General features: G+C 33.2%; 2 protein-coding genes across 2 annotated transcripts in view; one reads left to right on the forward strand and one right to left on the reverse strand.

Annotated features, from left to right (window-relative positions):
• Positions 1 to 506: 506 nt before the first annotated feature.
• The window catches only part of LOC106130715 (pro-corazonin), a 34,481-nt gene continuing 12,637 nt past the window's right edge, over positions 507 to 22,350 (reverse strand). Inside the window, exons 2-3 of the mRNA XM_060950960.1 lie at positions 2,545 to 2,757; positions 507 to 790 (exon numbers count right to left, since the gene is read on the reverse strand). Coding sequence (XP_060806943.1) covers positions 692 to 790; positions 2,545 to 2,757 — 312 coding nt within the window. The 3' untranslated portion in view covers positions 507 to 691. The remainder of the gene's footprint in view (positions 791 to 2,544; positions 2,758 to 22,350) is intronic.
• LOC106130748 (lateral signaling target protein 2 homolog) overlaps positions 18,237 to 22,350 on the forward strand; it is a 33,523-nt gene continuing 29,409 nt past the window's right edge. The window contains exon 1 of the mRNA XM_060950961.1: positions 18,237 to 18,471. Coding sequence (XP_060806944.1) covers positions 18,409 to 18,471 — 63 coding nt within the window. The 5' untranslated portion in view covers positions 18,237 to 18,408. The remainder of the gene's footprint in view (positions 18,472 to 22,350) is intronic.

Raw genomic sequence — 22,350 nt, forward strand, 5'->3', positions numbered from 1 at the left:
ATTGTAATGAAATCATTTGAATGTACTACACTCTTACACGCAGTTAATAATTTGAAAAAAAAAAATACTCTCATATTAAAGATAGACAAGTAAAAATAAAAAGTAAGTTCTCTACTAAATTGTTTCCAATATTACCTATTCAACTGTTACCAAGTTACAGCATATTGTGTTATAAGATTACTGCTTGAAATTGGAGATTGTTAAAATAAAAAATAATCTGTCACACAGTCCCATCCTCTAAAGTTTGCCTTAATTTTTCTAAGGCACAGTTACTATGAGCTTGCAGAAACATAAAAAATTATACAGTCAAAAACGTTATTACATACACAGAATTAATATATGTATTTTTTTTATACCAAACCAAAAATATTATTTACATAAATGCTTAAAAGATATTAACATCCTATTATTTTGTCATATTTCATTTTTATAGATTTGAATTTTAATTTTGGATTGATTTTTATTATATTTGAAAATAATAAGTTGGATACAATCAATAAATAAATGCGAACAGTCATCACTTCTGTATACTAAGTAGATCCTCTAGAATAAACTTACAATTACCATGATTTTTCATAGCATTGAATAAATAAATCGTCAAAATATCATATACTCCTACATATAATAAATAAAAACAAACCTGGAAAACTGTGGCACATGTTTTTACGAACTAATGTTGTATTGTTGGAATTTATTGGAATACTTCGAAGAGTGGGTCCTGGTTACGCTCGTTCTTGTACCTTTTGGGCTGGTTCTCTTCCTCGTCCATGTAGTCACAAGGGATAAATAACTGAAAGCAAATATTAAATGTTTACTTAAAACTTAAATAAAATTATTAACTTAGGATACCTCTTAAAGGCGATGGGCTATCATTCGTTGAATCTCAATTCCATCATAAAAAAGTCACCCTGTGTAGTGAAGAGAGTGTGTTGCATCGCATCTTATTGAGCGATGCAACATATTACCTATGGACTACAGGTAATATGTTGTCAAAAACAAAACAAAAAAAAAAACACTTTTTTGTTTTTATCGTCCAAACATTCTGTGATTTACTCAACAAATAGAAATTTACCTTGCATATTGCTTTAAAATATAATAGCTAGTTAATGAATATTTTGCAACATTGCAATATTTTTTCTTCCATTTAAGAATAATGTATCTTAATTCTACCACTTTTACGAAACGAACTTACTATCAAACTTTAAGAGCTTTGAGGTAAGCAGGCACCTATAATTATAGTGAGAAATTATGGGAAGCAGTATAAACCCGTAAAGTCGTTAAAAGAGAAGATTGGATATAATCCGGAATAAGGACTGAGTACAAAATTTTAAAAATTAATCCCTAAATGACTGCTCCTGCAATTTTATATTCATTATTCATAGATACTTAATTCTTTTTATAATACCCACTAGTAGGTAGGTAGGTAGTTCCGTAACAAACGTTTTTTAAATGATTAATATTTTTTTTCAATGATACGATTTTAGTAGATGGACCAAAAATATATTCTAAAATCATGCTGGACAATTTGCTTAATAAAATTCCAACTTAGTTTAGTATACAAATAAAATTGCTGTGACATACGGACAGATAGAAACATGACGATTCCATTTTTGCCAATGGAACCCTAAAAAAGAAATATGTACTTCATCTCTGCGCCGGTAACAGCCAAACATAAAACTATCAAGTAAAAGAAGTTGTAAAAAGTACCTACAGCTAAGTCTTTATTAAGCAGGGAACTAAGTCCAAGTGCTGTGATTAAAAATGTTTTAATGAAACGACTTGGGTACTTAGAAAAAAAAACAAGTCATTGTTTACTTTAAAACTTCATTGTGAACCATAGACATTTTGAATGAAACCTTGATTAAAGATGTGTAATAAACACCTTACTTATTTATTAAAAAGATAAAACTTTTAGTGATGAGTCCTTCAAGTAATTTATAAATTTGTTTTTGTCGGGATTTTTATTCAGTCTTTTTTTAAAAACATAATACTTGCCAGAAGCCACTTTTAAAATCTACGTTCGTACTCGAACTTACATACTTATACTCGGAACACATAACCTTATGTTGTAAAATTAATGTCGATTAAATCGCGAAAAAACTCTTCTTTACTTGAGTTTTTCCCAGTTATCGTAAGTTTGAATTTGTATTAACGCTTCTGAGCCCTGCACTATCCAACATCTAAATTTGATGGCATAACTGAGTTTATTCATTGATACTTACATACATACATAGCATCACGTCTATATCCCTTGCGGGGTAGACAGAGCCAACAGTCTTGTAAAGACGCATAGGTCACGTTCAGCTATTTGGCTTTAATATAGAGTTGGGATTCAAATAGTGACATACTTACTTATGTATTAATATCACGGTAAATTAAGCCTTTAGCCTAAACCGCCGAGTTTGCATGAAGGGAGTTATGAATGTGGATTAAGCGAAGGAAGTATGCAGAGATCGTGGCAAGTGGAAGGAGGTAGTCTCTCCGGGAAAGAGGCGTGATTTTATGTATGTATGTATGTTGAGCCTTTAGAAGTATCACTCTCACCCGTTCATTGACCGGCTTCCCTTCCAGCACATACTTCAGCTTGTTCATCTGGCACGGACTCAGGATCCTCTCGAGACTGCTGGCCACAGGCTCAGCTCTGTGGCCGTCCCGCTTGCCGTTCGTCCAGCCCCTGGAGTACTGGAAGGTCTGGGCCGCAACAGAACTGAGAGCCATTATCAGGACGAACACGGTTATGTTTGGCACCATTTTGGACTGGAATGAAAACAAACATATATACTTACATAAATATAATCACGTCTATATCCCTTGCGGGGTAGACAGAGCCAACAGTCTTAAAAAGACGAATAGGCCACGTTCAGCTGCTTGGCTTAACGATAGAATTGAGATTCAAATAGTGACAGGTTGCTAGCCTGTCGCCTAAAAGAAGTATCCTAAGTTTATAAGCCTATCCCTTAGTCGCCTTTTACGATATTCATGGGAAAGAGATGAAGTGATCCTTTTCTTTTACCTACTGGTGCCGGTATATAGTAATAACTATATATAAATAATATATATATATAACATAACCTTGTGGTGAACTTAAGGTACGGTTTCATCTCCTTCCAGATAGTGGTAAGTTGCTAGCTCATCGCCTAAAGGGGGATACCTTACTTATTAACTTGGGAGCCACACTTTAATGTTAATTCTAAACTGAAACTACTTTTGCACGAATAAAAATTACTTATGATTCTTTCAACAATAAGCTTTTCTTCGAAAAACTACAATTCACTATAAGGATCTTCTCAGATAATATGCAAGCTTCTTCAAATCCTTACGACCTTAGATAATGGAAATAAGGTAATACCTCGTCTCATAAACAATATGGTGAAGATACTGATAAGATTTAATCAATTATTATAACAAGGATAAAGCTAGTGATCCAGTGGAAAAAATATCTATAGATTTAAACTTTGTTCGTGCTACTTGTCATGCATATATACATTAATGTCACGTTTTTATCCTTTACGGGGCAGACAGAGTCACAGTTAATAGAGCTGCCATTACTTATAATTAAAGCTATAAATAAATGACATTTCGATAATAACAGACAAACTTTTGTCCCCAACTTCGTTCGTGAACATTTGTCATCTAGGGCTTCATTTTATTTCTTTACAGTAGTAAACTATCATCTGAACTTGGCCTTTCAGTATTTTCGAGACTGTTGGCTCTGTCTACCCCGCAAGGGAAATAGACGTGGCTATATGTATGTATGTATCTATGTTGCACTAGATAAACACTTGTTTATTCACGTTAACAGCCTTTTACAGAATATGACTGCACTGTGGGTCGGAGGTTATCCTTTTTTAAAGAAGGAACACTTAGCTCAATACTATGGAAGGGCGTAGTATATCTTGCATTGGAAGAACAGTTTTCTGAAGCTACAATATCATAAAAGCTTCGATTGACTACCCAGGATATTACGAAGTCGATTTAGTATCGAGCATCAACCAATACATATGAGATGCAGTTTTGTTGCAACTTATATTAATTTATACATAGACATATAAGAAGTTTGTGATGTCTGTGACACCAGAAGTCCCAGGTTCGGATTCCGGCCAGAGCATGATGAGAAACGAACTTTCTCTGATTAACCTGGGTCTTGGATGTTTATCTATATAAGTATTTATTATAAAATAGAGTATCGTTGGGTTAGTATCTCGCAATACAAGTCTCGAACGTACTTCGAGACTAACTCAATCTTTGTAATCTGTCCCGTATATATTTATTTGTTTATTTTTGAGTTTTGCATGATTTGAATTGGAAACGTAAAAATATTTTCATAAATAACTTTGATTAAAGATTTAAGATACAAGGAGAGTGTGAATGGGAACGTAAGAAGTGGATGGCTCAAACGAAAGAACCCTTGATAAACTTGGTAAGTTCCTGGCCAAGAGTCAGATCAAGAGTACCCTAAACTGACGAGCTTGCCTGAAGAGACTTATGAATGTACATGAAGCTAATATAGAATTATGCAGGGATCGAAGTAAATGGAAAGATGTTGTCTCTCCCTAACTCTTCGGGGAAAAAACGTATTTTTTGTAATGTATGTAAACCGCCGAGCTTGCATGAAGAGAGTTATGAATGTGGATGAAGCGAAGGAAGTATGAAGAGATCGTGGCAAGTGGAAAGATGAAGTCTCTGCCTACCCCTCCAGGAAAGAGGCGTGATTTTATGTATGTATGTATGTATGTAAAACACGTAATGTGCGTAGTAAGACAAAATTACTTGTAATACCATAAGCTCCCTTGTATAGAGACAAAGCTCAGTAATTAAGTTATCAGTATTTTGAAACTTTGTGAGATTAGTTGTGTTTAAATATTCAGTGTTATTGACCTTAATGAAAGCAAATAAATATTTCTTCGAGTTTATTAAAAACTGGTTTTTAAACCTGCAGTTCACCCGCGTGAATTTAACGCCGTACACAAAAAGCGACGAAATTAGCATCACCTGCAAAAGGATACAAATCCCACGAGAACTTTAGTTTTTACCAGGATAAAGGTACCCTATGTCCTATTCCAAACTCTTAATTATATACTCTTATTATAAACCGACAAAGAGTTTTCTGAATATGGATGAAACAAAAAAGTGTACAGAGATCATGGCAAGTGGAAAGCTCTGCCTACCCCTCCGGGATAGATGCACGATATTGATAGTAAAATGATATGCTTCTAAATATAGCCCACTGAGCACATAACAGTATATCTACAAACAATAATAATTCAAAAAAGGCTTACGTTTTGCAAACATAATTTACGTTCAAAAGAAAAAGGTGTTTATCATCAATTTTGTTTAAGTCTGTTTTACTTAAAGAAACATTACTTTTTGTAAAGCCTAGATTTATTACTTATACGTTTAAATTTGCATGGCCTATATTTATATCACTATGGCATTAGGCTGGTAAAATACTAGGATATAAAGAGACTTTGTTTCTTCCTAAAATATCACACATATACGTAGGCTGTTAGATGAAAGGAAATAATATTCAAAGAAAAATAAACTTAAAAAACAAATATATATTTGTACATACACACGTTCATATGGTCACGTCTATTACCAGCAACTAGACTAGACAGAGCCAACAGTCTTGAAAAATGTGAATGGCCACGTTCAGCTATATATACCTAATATTTATTTATAAAGGTTTTAATAACACCAGGCCATATAAATATTGAGAAAAACTACTCGATATAAAATATTACCTTTTTTGTGGTCGGTCGTTTCATGTTTTAGACACAAATATTATTTCAATTACTAGACGCCCGCGGATCCGCACGCGTTAATAAAAAAATCCTTTTTAAGTGCACTTTTAGACCTTCAAGCTAAATCTCAAATTTTTTGACCTTGCGGTTTGTGCTGTGCGTTGTCTATCAGTTAGTCAGCAACAGAATAGTTTTTTTAATATACCTGTCAATTGCATTATAAATATATAGGTATATAAAACAAGATATAAACGAAAACGTTCTAAATCTAAATATATTATGATCGTAGAGTCTCGTAGCACGTCGTAGCAGATCTACGCAGGTCACGCATTACCTCGTAGGCACGTAATGAAATTTGATAGAATTTTTTTTATTATCAAGGTTAAAGTAAATACAATTTTCATATATTCATATACATAATGTTTTCCTTGTAGCATTAAATCTTTTGCAACTACAAAGAGGAAGAAATAAAATAATAATTGATTGAAATCTAACGGTGAAATAAAGACTTAACAGAATAAAATAACGTAATTTTAAATCATGATTATTTGTCAAATATAATTTAACACGTTGAAGTATTACTACAATCAAGAAAAACGTGACTATTTTACATTGCTATGTACCGCAATGTGAAAAAGTCAATGCAATCTGCTACGAGAAGTTTGAAGATCTGCTACGACCAGCTACGAGATTCTACGAGTTTAAGATTCTTCAAGTTTAGTATCAAACTAGCTTTTACCCACTCCTTCGCCCGTACGAATTTAGCGCCACCTACAAAAGAGTAGAGTTTTCGCAAATCCCATGAGAATTTTAGTTTGTGGAGGAAAAGGTCGGAGTGGGAAAACCTAGACGAACGTATCTTGATCAAATTAAGGACGTCCTGGTAAAGGGTCAGGTCAAAAGTACAGAAAACCGCCGACCTTGTATGAAGAGAGTTATGAATGTGGATGAAGCGAAGGAAGTATGCAGAGATCGTGGCAAGTGGAAAGAGGTAGCCTCTGCCTACCCCTCCGGGAAAGAGGCGTGATTTTATGTATGTATGTATGTTATAGTTTTACAGGGATATAAACTAAGTACCCTATGTCCTTCTCCAGACTCGTAATAATACATACGAAAAATTTCAAGAAGATTGGTTTAGAAGATAACGCCTGATGAGACAACAAGCAAATAAAATTATTTTCGCATTTATAATATTGTGATGGGATATTATATATTACAATGAAAAATAACACGGTCAATCACAATTCTATCATTGAGCCAAACAGCTGAACGTGGCCTATCAGTCTTTTATTTGACTGTTGGCTGTGTCTACCCTGCAAGCGATATAGACGTGACTATATGTATGAATGTGCTTTAAACCGGAACCATTATGAGTTGGATGCTTAGGTTAATTTAAAAAAAAAAGCTATTCTAGAAGTAAAAGAAAATGTAGCCCATTTCCTCAGTCAGGTAGTCTGTTTCTAAGTTTATCAAACTCGCACCAGTAACTTCGTTACCAACAAAATTATAATTCTTTCGTTGAGTATAGGAAGTAGTTACTCGGACCTAAGCGAAGTTAGAGATTTAATGTAATTAAATTAGGATATTGTTCTTATCAGGCAGAAAAACCGTTTGTATAAAATTGGGGCCAAATAATAGTTTGAGGTTGAACTAAATCCGTTTTAATATAATATTTATGCAAATTTTATATGTGAGGTTTCCGGCGTATAAAATAGGACCGCTAAATATAGCGGTAATGTCATAGGAGATGACTAAAGGATAACATTATTTTACAAGTAGTGCGTTAGACATACCAAAAGTAGATTATAATATATAATATCCGATAGCGCCAACTGTTACAACTATGTCAATTTTCTAACCATATATTTAACCTTTACGGGGTAGACAGATCCAACAGTCACAATACTCGAAGACTATATTTAGTTTGGTTGCTAGTCCATTTGCCTTAGATTTTGTTTATTTCCACCAATCTTAATTGAAAGATAAGCATATTATATTTAAAATGGATCAACCAACAAACAGACAAAGTATTGGTGAAACTGTGGGGTGTAGAAAAAAATTGCCATATATATTCTTTGGAAAAAGTATTGAGCGAGGATATTTCGAAATTCCCACGGGAATGGAAAATGAACGAGTTTTTTTTCTCCTTTGAGCTGAGAGTATTAACTAGTGCTATCTTATATTAATACAGATTGAAGTACTTAACTCCAAAATAAAATTTATTCCACTGCCAAGAAAAAAAAATAGTAGTTAATTTACCTTTGTTTTGTATGCAAACTTCTTGACTAAAGATGTCGCGATTCCAGAACACTGGCCAGATATTTTTATTAAAAGAAAACAATGTGACTCGAAACTCAAATATCCAAATTTGAATGGGGAACGGTGTTACCCTTTACAGGACAAATAGTTGACTACGGTTTCTGAAGTAATTTTCAGACCTTTTATACAGCCAGGGGCGCGAGACAGTGGTACCAAAAGTTTAGAGAGTTTAATATATAAAATATCATTTTGTGTTAATGAAAACCTATATGTTAATATTGTATCCGTTACGAAAAATTAAAGTATAATGAGGAGTGATTTATCAGGAGATTTATGATAAATTATAGAAAATCTTCAATTGCACCTAGGTTATTTTTGTAATTCAATGACAAAAAAATTTTTTGATCCCGCAGTATCAAAAGTTTATAATAATAAACTTTTGATAATAATTTTAGCAATGCAATTTTTTCCTAAAATTCTGCCGAAGATAGTATTAAACATTATAAAATAAAACAAACAACAACTTTATCGTTACTATTTCTGCTGTTTATAACGTACTAATGACATATAAATAAAATTGCGAGTAAATTTAAACGCACAAATTTTGCGACCATTATATAGCGCCCTTAAGCAAAGTTTTCACACCCTGTCCGTTGATCGTACGTACACAGGAATGAAGCTTATAATCTTAAGCTTAGTATTGCAACAAAATTAATAAAAGGTACAGATTCCAGGTCTCATCGTGATCGGTTCATACCTGGACCTATGTGACCCATTTCTTTGTTAATTATGTATTAAAATTTATGTATTTTGTCACAGTTGCTATAAAAGTAAGAGTAGCCGGTAAGGTTTACTTTATTCTATCAATACTAATATAATAAAGCTGAAGAGTTTGTTTGTTTGTTTGAACGCGCTAATCTCAGAAACTCCTGGTTCGAATTGAAAAATTCTTTTTGTGTTGAATAGACCATTTATCGAGGAAGGCTTAAGGCTATATAACATCACGCTGCAAGTATGAGGAGCAAAGAAATAATGAAAAATATGAAAAAAACGGGGAAAATTATTCATCCTTGAGGGCTTTATACTAAGTAGTTATTTTGGGCATCATTAATGATGCCCAAAATAACTACTCCACGCGGACGAAGTCGCGGGCACAGTTAGTTTTACACATATATCTCTTGAGCCCACTATAGGTACAAACATATTTTGTTTCACAACAATTAAAATCTATGCATTGAATTCAATAATCATTATAACAGAGTTACTATCATTTGATCAATTTAATAAATCATATTGAAATTATCATCACTTTCTAGGTATTTTAAATCATTACTACACATGTATATAAATGTTGTACAAAGTAGGTGTCCAAGCATAAAAGTAATCCCATACAAAAGAATGATCTAAAGTAATCTTTAATTGTTGTGAAAAAACATATTATTAGTAAGCTGTATAAAACAGACTTTGTACTTTAAAACTCACAGATGTAAACTTTATTGCAAAAGTGGGAACTTAGATTTTTTTACAAAAACTATTAATATATTCTAATACATAACTTATATCTATATTATTCAATTTTCCTTGCACATTCGCTCCTCCATATCTAACATAATTCGATGCCCTCGACATTTCCAAGTTAGATCACAATGGAGTCTCATCTGGCACCAGTTGAGTCACTGTATATTATTGTAAGAGTTAACATCAGTAGATATGTTATCTTGAGCCTTCAATGAGTTTTTAACCTTCTTCTGAGGCATTTCACTCTTCTGTGTCACCAAGTTCACTGGATTCATTGAATAACTTTTGTGAGAAGGGAACCGCCACCAATTATTATCCACCTTTTTTGAAGTCGGTATTTTTTTTAAACTCAGTGTTACAAAACCCTTTCCTGAAAACCACATAAATCATAATCATTTATTCCTTGCATATGGCCTTATCATCAAAATCGGTTCAGCGAAACGCAATTTAATAGCGAACAAACATACGTACATACATAGGTATGTATGTAGTACATACATACGAATACATTCAGGCCAAACTAAGAATCACCTTTTTTGAAGGCGGTTTAAATTCAATGTAAATCTAAGTTTTTTACACGTTTCACTCTTGACACAATGATCTTGTTTGTCATCACCATGTTGAGTGAGAATTTCACTGCAGTCACCGCATATGATGAGAAAAGGTAATTTGTCCTCACAACTTTTGCTATCGCAGACCAACGCATTTGACCTATTAAAATTTAAATTGCATCGCAATGTTTTACTTTATTTAGTTGCCTATTGTAATAATACGCACTTACATATTTTAACGGGCGTCCAAAATGCACTGACACATAAGTTATATTAAAAGTACCTATCATAATGTCGATTTTGGCCATATGCGAAAGGTTCTTTTGAATAATGATATGAGATTAAACCTTTATAGGTTTATCAAACTATGGATTTAAAATGTGAAATTAATCAAGGGATCGGTTGCCCGAAATTCGGTGCCATAACTATTTAACTGAAAGATATTCATCTTATCTAAATTTAGTTTTGAATGACGCAGTTCATCCAGAGTGGTGTATTTTTATCAACAAACCTACTCACATTTTAGCCGAAGATTAACACTTTGCAGTATGAACTAAATAAATATCATACAATGATAGTGACTTAAGATCATAATGAACGGCCTAAAATAAATATAAAACAAGATTAATATTTTTAGCGTTATTTAATGTCTCACTGCGAGTAGATATTAATAAAATTTCGCATTTCTTCGAAAATTACGCCCTTGCAGTAATTAATTAAGGATAAGTGCTATAAATTATTGTTTTTAAAAGGGTTAAAAATAAGGAGTCCTTTCTGGTCAAAAACATTGAATAAATTTACATTTATTTTCTTAACTCTATAAAGTCCCTTGTTTTTACATACGCCATTACTGAAAGTGTTTATTAGCCGACTGATTGGCGCTTAAAACTACTTAGCATGCACCTTTATCTTTCTCTCTCTTTCTTTCCTCGGACTTAAGTCCCAGTTACATCCTCAACATTCTGGTGAGGATCCCGGGATACGCCTTCGACCAAAGATCCTGGATGAGTCAGGTTTTTCCAGGAATCGGCACCCTAGCCACCCACATCTAGCCTTTGATGTGGAAGCTAGCCCTTATTAGCTCATGGTTACCAGTTGCCTGAATGTGCAGGTTCCCTTACAATGTTTTCCCTTCACGTATGACCATCACTTGGTATTCAAAGTAATGTATATATTACTTTCTCATTCTTTCAAAGCATTAAGTATATTGGTACTTATCTTTGGCGCCGTGAAATCAATACCTAGTATAGCATAAAATTCATAAATAAAATCACGCCTCTTTTTCGGAGGGGTAGGCAGAGACAACATCTTTCCATTTCTTTGCGTACTTCTTTCGCTTCATCTTATTTTTAATTGAACGTTTCTTTTTTTTTGATTTCAAATATTTTTTTCAAATCCCAAGCTTGGTTTCTATTACTCTATTTGAAGGGCAATACAATATAACAAACCGAGCAATAGTAATTATGACACATACCGTAACCGTAAAATAAAATGACGGCCCGTTTTCATTCATTTACCGTCGCGTAAACGGATACATTTCTTACCTAATCCATATTTTCATCACACACAGTCCTGATATTATTCATTCGAAAGTAAGTTTGTTTGTTACCTTTTCAGAGATAAACCACTGAACCAATTTCGGTGAAAACTTTGTACAAATATAGTTTAGACTTTTGAAATGGTGTTTTAGCTTTTAAATTTAGTTTGAGAGGACAATAAAGCTTGTAGTACCTAATACTTAAAAATGCTAATATCCGCCCGACACATACGTCAAAAGAATCGGGGTAATTGATGGATAGCATATAATTTGTTACTGGAAAAGTAAATTAATAATAGTACCAAGTACTACGTGGGCATTCTTCCTTCGGGGTTACTGGGTTTAGAATCTTGTTTCACTATGAGAAATCATGTTAACAAACTCTCAACAAAGGTATTTCAATTAGTTGCATAAGCACCGGAAATTGACAAGTTATAAAATAAAGAGAGTGCAGAAGATAAACTCGTATTTGATCTTGATATGTTTTGTCAACCAAAACATACATTTCATTACACAAACACATAAATTATAAAAGGTTTGCTTCTATTAAAAATTCTAATCCATATTACGTAGGTAACTATGAATTCTTGTTCCTCCTGGCCTTAGTCCCGGTTTCATCCACACCATATTTGAACATAATCTTAGAATCTTCACTTCTTTCCGCAATTTATTTATTAAGCTTAAGTTGAATTGAAATAAAAAAATCATCCTTTTTTTTGTTAAGATTTATCTGTAGCGTGAAGCCTCAATTATTCGTGTACGTACAGTGGGCTAGAAAGAAAAGAATACCACATACTGCTGGTCTGCTTTATTACTTAACTACTATACCTTTTATAAGTGGCCCAAAGTTCTGCTTTATTCTTGACTTCTTCTATCACTATTTTCATTTCAATTCCGTTGTGCGCTATACCTAAATAAAAAACTAAGGTGTAAATTATATATTATTTTTATTCTGTGCAGTTTTGGGTGAATTTAATTTCTTGCTAAAACATGTAAAGCCTTACACTTGCATGGCGGAAAATTAATGAAACATTGAAGTATTTTCGTTATACCTAAGTGACACATTCAAATAACATACTTACACATATTACGTAACTTTTAGCTCGTGGGTTAAATATCATACATTTGATCGTCTCTTTCTCTTTGTCTTTATATCTTACGTGGTAGACAGAGACAACTGTCTATGTGTCTTTATCATTTTTAATGCGTATTGTGACTGTAAAAGCTTGACAAAGTGTATAACTTAATAACTCTGCCAATCTACTCGTAGAAAAAAAAAAACGAACAAATCCAATCTTACATAACCCAGCGATAAAAACCTGTTAAATTGTGTTGGTAAACAGCACATAATATAAACAAGGAAACCAGGAATAGCTAACCTTCCTGAGTTTTAGAATTTCATGAGGTTATCACAGAATTTGCGAATTTAGTTTGCATAGTATATTTTTTGGAGAAAAGAAAATTATATTTTTATACTTCGAGCTAGCTTCAGAATTCAAGGTTTGCGCAGATTTGAAGATTTTCTTAAGAATAGATTTTCATGTAAATTTATTTTTTCATTTTTATTGCCGTGTGGTTTCTGGCACTTTAAAATAGGACCACTCATATCTTTCCCATGAATGTCCTTAAAGGCGACTAAAGGAATGGCTAATGAACTTGGAATTCTCCTTGTAGGCAATGGACCTTTCACTGTTTTGAATTTTGATTCCATCATTAAGGCATACAGCTGAACATGAACTTTCAGTGTTTACAAGTAGGCTCTGTCGACGCCGCAACGGATACAGACGTGATTATGTGAACCTATGTATGTCAGTCCTTTGATAGGGCGCCGATCTCTGCTGTTATCAGTCATCCCACGCTCCATCCCGCTTATTAATTAGTTATCAGTGTCAAATTACCCCCAATGAAATGATTACAGGCAACATTGATTTCTAAGGAGATAAGGGCTATAATAATAATTGCTTTTGCTAGAAGTGAGCAATATTAACTTACTAGGTCTGCCCACAACACTTTCCTTGACAAATTAAAATTCTCGTTTCTCTCCCTTGCGGGGTGGACAGAGCCAACAGTCCTAAAAAGACTGATAGGCCACGTTCAGCTGTTTCGCTTTATGGAAGAATTGAGATTCAAATAGTGACAGGTTGCTAGCCTGTCGCCTAAAAGAAGAATCCCAAGTTTATAAGCCAATCCTTTAGTCGCCTTTTACGACATCCATGGGAAAGAGATGGAGTAGTCCTATACTTTTTTCTAATGGTGCCGGGAATATCTTATTCGCGTGGGAAAGATGTAGTCTATCCCTGATTTAATTTAGGTAATGTAAGTACTAAATGTATATACTTATGTGTGTATTTCTATGTACACATATTAAAATTTATAAATAAATGTATGAGAAACTGTTATGAAGGTACGTAGGTGTTGGATTTATTGCTGTTGAGTTTTGTCTTAAATATTATTTATTGCTTAAATTTTGCTTGTTTATTGGGATAAGTGTTTGGCAAAGACTTCACATCTGTTCGAGGTAAAAAATAAAGAAGACTGCAGGCTCTGTCTACCCCGCAGTTAATAAAGACGTGATTTTATATATGAAAGTATGTATGTAAGTACCTATTGATTTCCTTGATATAACCATAGCAACGGATCAAAAACATTCTTAAGTCACCAAAACCACATCCTGAACGATTTAATTCAATGTTATGATAGTGTCAATTAATTATTTAAATTCAAGGTTCATATAATTACAATTTGTATATCTCTGTGATTATAGAGGTAATTTAGTCACTATGGCTTGTCGTCATCCTATGAGATTGTAAATGCCATAGCAATACGTGTACCAATTGAAACTTCACTTATAAATAACCGAAAAAAGAAACATATTTTGTATCAGTGGAAAAAAAATCGGTTGTTGCAGTTTTCGGTTCTCTGGGTCATTTACAGATAAATAAATGAATATGTAAACATTATGATATCAGCTTAGCTGGGTATAATTAGCTATATTTTATTTTTAATACAATTAAGTAACTACTTACGTTATAGCGAAAAGGTGACTAAAACAATTGAATTTAAAGTTCCCAAACTCAATATGTTCTTCTTAAATTTAAATTTAAGAATTTGTTTGTAGATTAAGTACTTACATGCATAAATTTAATGTGAGTCCTAAAAATAAAAACTTCGTATACTATAGGTATATGTTCTTCTTAAATTTAAATTTTAGAATTTGTGTGTAGTTTAAGTAAGTACATACATAAATTCAATTTGAGTCCTAAAAATAAAACATTCGTATATGTTCTTCTTTTAAATTTTAGAATTTGTATAATATATTTTTACTAGATACATAAACTTAATTCGAGTCCTAAAAATAAAACCTTCGCACCCTGTCACATGGAACCCTTGATATACCGTACTTAACTCTCATAATTTCATTACTATGTAATGCTGTCAAATACTTGACCCAATACACATCTAACCATTCGAAAGGATAAAAATATTATTTTACGGCGTTCAGCAATTACACGACCGAGGTAAAATTACAAAGGTTAATTTGTTATTTTTGTTTCCATTGGCACAATTTGTTCATCAAAGGAGACAAATTGAATATCGGAGTATTTTCCGTGGGTTTGCATTATAATTGGTATATTTTAAACTCTTCCCAGAAGATTATATTGTTAAATTAATTCCTTGCATAACTTCCTACATAATTTCCTTCATACAGGAGTATGATGATGAGAAGAGAATGATGAATGTAGATGAAGCGAAAGATGTATCGATCGTGGCAAGTAAAAAGATGACGACTGGTCTCTGTCTACTTCTCCGGGAAAAAGGCATGGTTTTTTCCCCGTCAATGTAGTAGGTACCTAGTATTATTTAAACCATCTCCTATGAAACATGTGCAACAAAAATTGTAATGAAAATTTATCGAGGAAATGACAGTATGCTGTATAAGCTAGGCTTAATTTTTTTGTAGTTAGTAACTATAAAAATATTACATACAATCTTACCTATTTAAGAACTTTGTAAAATAATTTTCGTGGCATGAGAAATATTACTTTAGTACATACTGTTTTTAAGCGAATTTCACCTAAACGGTGGGATTCGCTAACCTAAAAATAACAGATTTTATTTATTTATTATTATTTATTTATTTTATTTAAACATTTTACTAACTAGATTACATATCTTGCTAATTCAGTACTTGTGTACGATTTCCATCAAATCACTTACAAACTTCTTTATAAAAGTAAAGGATAAAAATATGATTATATGTATATGTTCTTTATAAAGAGAATCAGCTAAATATAAAATTACATCGTTACACCTACTAACTTATAAATAGCTTGTGATATCTGGAAAATGCCTACCTAGTTATCGAATATTTTTGACAATAAACAAAAGTAACAGTCACAGTAATCGATAAGGTTGCGATGCCTCCTCTTTGAGTGTCCGATTGCAAAGTTAAGGACGACGCCATTATTTTCATGGATTTATTTTAGTTTCACTAACGAATACTTACCTCTTTTCCTTTGTCACGGATTAGGAAATTTCCATACGAAAGAAAAGATACGCAAGTTAGCATTTGGTAATAAATATGTATACCTACATAAAATAATCATGTCTTCATCCCTTACTGGTTAAATAAAGCCAACAGTCTCGGAAATACTGAAAGGCCACGTTCAGCTCTATGGCTTTATAATATAATTGAGATTCGCATAGTGATAGGTAGCTAGCCCATCGCTTAAAAATATAGTTTCCTTCGCTACTAAGCCAGCATGGAAGATAGACGATAGACGATATGCACCAATTCCCTTCTCGTCTTTTACGACACCATGGAAAAGAGATGGAGAGCCGGAAATGATTATTCTAAGGAGCTGGAAACCACACGGTATTTCATACCTAGGAGAACTATTTATTATCTTTAAATTAATATAAAGACGAAACTGATACGTCTGACTGACAAATCAAGTAACAGCCCAAACTTCTAGGTCCAGAGATTTGAAATTTGGGCTTAAGGTTCTATACGGTCTAATTACACTCTCTACAACACCACTAGACCAGTGGTGTTACATTTATTTTTCTCAACTTTAAAATAAATCCTTTTCAAAAATTAAAATTCCAAGTCTTTTTCAAAATAGGTTCAGTGGTTTGACTGTGATGAGATGACAAACAAGAGAGGAAGGAGAGATCGCTTTTTGCACAGGACGTTAATTTATTAATTTAAGTACATATATAATACCTATTGAAATTTACGATGACTTTTAAATTTTAAATCACGAATTTTTTTTTACCCTTAATTATCGATCTATTTATTTTTTATGTAAATATATTTTTATCACGTAGGCAGGTACCATATTCGGCAAACATCGTTATAATACATGAGTGGTATTCTTACCCCGAGCATACGACCCCCAGTCATTTGTGAACTCTGAGATATATCTTTTTAACCGATTTCAATAAAGTAGGTGGTTCGTAATTCGACCGCATTTTTAGAGTACTCAACTGGTATGTACCAAATAATATTTTTTTTTCTTACAACATGAACATATTGATTTTGGGTGCCTAACCTACCTTTGTGCCTATGTATAGGTCGCGCGGTGGTTAAAGAACGCTCGGAAAAAATAGTGGGGGCAAACGGCGCATGTGTACATTCGCGCTCAAAAATGCTAAGGGAAATGTTTTTTTTTTATTTATTTAATACTAGCTGTTGTCCCGCAACTTCGCCCGCGTGATTTTCCAAAAAAAGTAGCCTATGTTTTAACTCGGTTATTTAACTATGTATATCCATATCTTATAATATACTTATAATATTAGTATGGATTTTGTGCCTTATAAATACTTATAATCCCTACTTATATTATAAATGCGAAAATGTGTATGTGTGTATGCATGTTCAGTTTTCACACTTAACCTGACCTGGCTGAACCAATTTTGTTGAAATTTGACATAGTTATATTCAACCGTGGACGGACATAGGGTAGGGGCGACTTGTACTGTTTGAGAATTGATATATTATTTTAAGTTGTCGCGTACAAATACGATAAAACAATTTGTGCGCAACAGTACCCAAGAGACAAGGGACGCACGAACTCAACGCGGGAAGTAAAAAGTGACTAATCCACCAATACGTGTCGCTGTCGGCGCACACCCGCCCCCCCTCTCTCCTCGTCGCACCAAATAGACCTAAAAATTGATCACTGCGCATGCCCCTTCTACTTTTGCCGAGCGTTCTTAAACCACCGCGCGACCTATACTCATGAAGAAAAATGGAATTTGAGTTCCCGCCTAAATGTTCGGATCCAGAAATCATTGACGACAAAGCGTTGTCAAATTTTCCATTTCGCTTAAAAATAAAATTTCGCTCTTCGTTCTCCCAGTTCATTCTTTTTAAAATGTTGCCAGAATGCTGTCACAAAAAGTTACTTACAGAATGCTACAAAAAGTATATAAAAAAAAACTTCTAAACGACTTATATACGTTTAATATGATACAAAATGAGGGAAATCATAACAAAAGTGCTACTGGATTAATATGTACTATCCCGCAAAGAATTTTCAATCGATTATATATTTAAACTACTAAATGTTCTCTAGGAACAAAACGCAAACCATTCGGTCATCATTCACTAGTTCTGTCAACCAGTGTACAACATTCATTCATTAAACGCGAATCGTGGATTTGGAAAGATGTCCGCCGTTTCTGTTATTTGACGTAAATATTAGCAAAATTCTTGTGTTCTTCGCGTTCAGGTGGTGAATTTTGGTGCTATTACAGTTTTATGATGTGTGTGATCTTGCAGTGATTTGTTCATATGCGGCTGTTATACAAAACTGGTCCAATGGAGTCTCTCAGAAAATGGTTCTACAAACCAAAGGTATGTCAAAACAATTTGTATCGTAATTTCCTTTTTAGCTTATTGAAGTAGATTATACTTGAATATTTTAGTCAATTATTGGTGTACTGGCCTTTTTGCTAATAAAATACATTTAAGTTTTAAAATATTTGGTCCGGTTTGGAGCCTTGAAATCTTTTGTTGACCCAATATGGAAAAAAGGCAGGTGTTTCTATTAGTTTTTCTTGTTACCTTCCTTTGTTAACGCTACGAGTAACTGCTTTATGTAGGCATTACGCCTTACGTCATTGACCTATGTTTTGTGAATGTTTATTTAGTACTTGATATTTTGACTACTTTACGTATGCAAATTATTCAAATTGTCATCTTGTTTACTATTGAGAAATGTATTCTTTGTAATTTAATATGTGTATTACTATTTTTAAATCTCAATACTTTTTAAATGTATAAATACATAATACTTACATAAAGACTTCTGAATTTATCACATAAGTATGGATCTCCCACATCTCTCATTTCCGATGCATAAAAACTAATTGGGGATACACACAAATTGGGTATTTTCAAGGCAAGTGTGAATAGGTATTATTTGAGCTTATGTGCATCACCTTAGGCCTCATCTTGCTTACTACACTAGGCAGATTGAGGTCAAAAAGGACTCAAATCTATTATCAAAAAAATAGGTAAAAAACTTTTTAAGTTAAACGGTTTTATGTTAAACATACATTGCAATGTTTAATATAAATGTACTAAAAACCAAAAAATAATAAAATAGATACAGTCGTGGGAATTATAAACATATGCATAGACTAGACTAAAATAAAACCGTGGGGCACGTCAATTGTCTACAATCGTTGATTTAAATGTTTGTTTTGTATTGTTACACTATAATTAGGATTTTATTTAGGATAGAACGATTAAAGACAAACTACGAGCAGTGAAACGATTCCTCGCTAGCCAGCAAAATAGTAAGTAATTTGCGCACCGTCTGCGGGCCAACTGCCTAACGACGAATTAAACGATTCTTCTATCGCACATTAAGTCTATAATTTGTAGACAATTGACGTGCCCCACAAAAAGTGAATAGCAAGTCACATAATAACAAAAATGAATTTTTTGTCTACTCTGAAACTGATCATATAATATGATTAAGGTTCTTTTTCTTAATTAAGTAAGAGGATTTTTAACTAATTATAATCATTATTTGGCAAAAGTATATTATATACTTATACTATCATAGGTAAAATAATGTGTGGCATACTTCCCCTATCTTTCCCTGATAACCTTTTCACATAAACAAATTGTTTGTCCCAGATTGATTTATATTCCTGTTGTCATCATATAACATGCTACAGTGAACTGGTGAACTTAAATGATTAGGTACTTATGACTTGTAAGTGTAAGATATTGATTCACCATAGGTAATAATATATTCTTCCTCGGGCACTAATAAAATACTAAACAATATAAATTATCTTTATTGCCCATAAAAAATTACTTACATATTTAGTAGAAACATACATTGCAAATATGTTACTAAGAACCATTACATCTTCACCTCGCTGGAGAGGAATCCAGGGTGCACCATTTTATTATGATCCTGAATTGGGTTAGTCAGGTTTCTACATTACTCGCATCTAATCTTCACAGTTGAATCTAACCCATGTTTTATCATGATGACACATACATTAACCTGAATGTTCAGGTTAATTAATGTCCAATGAATGGTTCAGTTTATAAAGATTTCTCATAGAAAGAAGCATCTGATAGCTATTAATATAATTTATGAAACTCACAAAAAGGTAATCGGAACATGGCTGCTATCTGCTATAGGATTTGACTCAGTATGTTTGAGACAGCTGGCTATCTTATATGTGTTTTAAAACTATTGCTACGTACAAATCAACAAAATGCCAACAGACAGTTGACACCGATGATTGCCAACTATTAAGTAGAAGAAAGTGCCAACTAGTGTCCGACCGAAGCTTCGGCTTCGGCTTCGGCTTCGGCCACCTTCGGCCAAAAAATCCACCTTCGGCGAAACATTCGGCTTCGGCCCAAAATCCGGCCGAAGCCGAAGGTTTCGCCGAAGGTCCGAGCGATCGTCGAGATTGAACGAACTGTTACGAAAGTCATGAGGCGGCGGGGAGTCACTGTCAAAATATCACATTGCTGATTGCATGCATCAAAAGAAGTCCGTACGTGTATTTAAACGAGTGTTTTTGTAAGAAATCAAATCATTATTTTTACCAGTAGGTAAATCACAAACTTTTATCTATACATATAATAAATCAGTAAAAATATTTTGTCTGTACATTTAGTATTTTCGACTGAAATGGATAGAGGGACACTTAAGTAGAATGAATAATAGAAAGCAAAAATATTTTTTTTTAATTTCTTGTCTGTCTGTCTGTATGTATGATCACGATTATCTCCGAAAGTACTAAACCGATTTACTTCAAACTTTCACCAATTGCTTTGTTTTAACTCAGAATAACATTAAAAGTTTGTTTCATCAAAATCGGTTCACAAAAAAAAAAGTTATCGACATTTGAATGAACTCAAGGCATCAGTATGCCGGCAAATAAGTTACGAAATTAAAAATTCAAAGTCATTTATCATTATACGACGACATTATACCTATAACATATAAATATAAGTGAAAGGCGACTAAGGGATGGGCTTACAAACTTGGGATTTTTTTTTAGGCGATGGGCGAGCAACCTATCACTTTTTGAATCTCAATTCTATCATTAAGTCAAATAGCTGAACGTGGCCATTCAGTCTTTTCAAGTCTGTTGGCTCTGTCTACCTCGCAAGGGATAAAGACGTGACCATATGTATGTAGTCTACTTTAATTTCGACACCAACGCAACGGCTTCGATGGTCCAGTGGTTAGCCCGTGAGACTGTGAAGTTGGCGGTCCAAGTTCGAATCCCAAAAATTACAAGATATTTTTTATTATTAAAAATATATTTTTTTTGTATTGTTTGAGTATTTTATGTAAAAAAACTGAAAATCAAAATACTACATATAATAAAACGATAAAAATATTTTTTCTGTACATTTAATATTTTGACTGAAACGGATAGAGAATTTTTTTTTTACATTTTTTGTCTGTCTGTATCTGACTGTATGATTAAAATTCAACTCGAAATTTACGCGGACGAAGTCGCGGGCAACAGTTAGTTTATCTCTAAACCAACCACCTCTTTGATATATCATCAACTTCTATATGAAACAGTCAATATATAAACCTTCAATATTGAGGTTTTGAAATGATTTTAATATTAATTGTAGCTTGTAGACAATATTGAACAAAATGAATTACTGAGTGCTGAGAGAATATAAACCTTCGGCTTCGGCTTCGGCTTCGGCCGAAGGTTGTGGCGATAGCCGATTAATCGGCTTCGGCTTCGGCTTCGGCCAAAAATAGACCTTCGGTCGGACACTAGTGCCAACCCTAATGAAAATATTTTGAAAGCTTTTTTCTCGTCTGAAATCACATTCAGCTACATGTACCAATTGAAGGTATGAAGAAAATCAGTAAATTTTTTCAGGGGTAACTCAAGCAGTTCTAATGACAGATCTCTCAGAATCACTTGAGATCTATGCTTGAAATAGCTGTTTTGATGTTTACTTTCCTAGCAAATATAAATAAAGTTGGTACCAACCTACCCAATATTTTTATAAAAGGGTCAACCTTTTACTGCAAGTTTGTATAATATAGGACTAGTTATCTCTCATATGATGATAAATTTATCAAAAAAGTCACTCAAACTGCTATTTATTTATTTATTTATTGAGACAAAAACGGTTTACACCTATTACAATTATCACACTTTACAATTTGAAATACAGGTATATCATATTAAGTTAACCATAAGCTATATAAGACCG

This window comes from Amyelois transitella, chromosome 23 (assembly GCF_032362555.1).
Source record: "Amyelois transitella isolate CPQ chromosome 23, ilAmyTran1.1, whole genome shotgun sequence".
Classification (NCBI taxonomy): Eukaryota; Metazoa; Arthropoda; class Insecta; order Lepidoptera; family Pyralidae; genus Amyelois; species Amyelois transitella.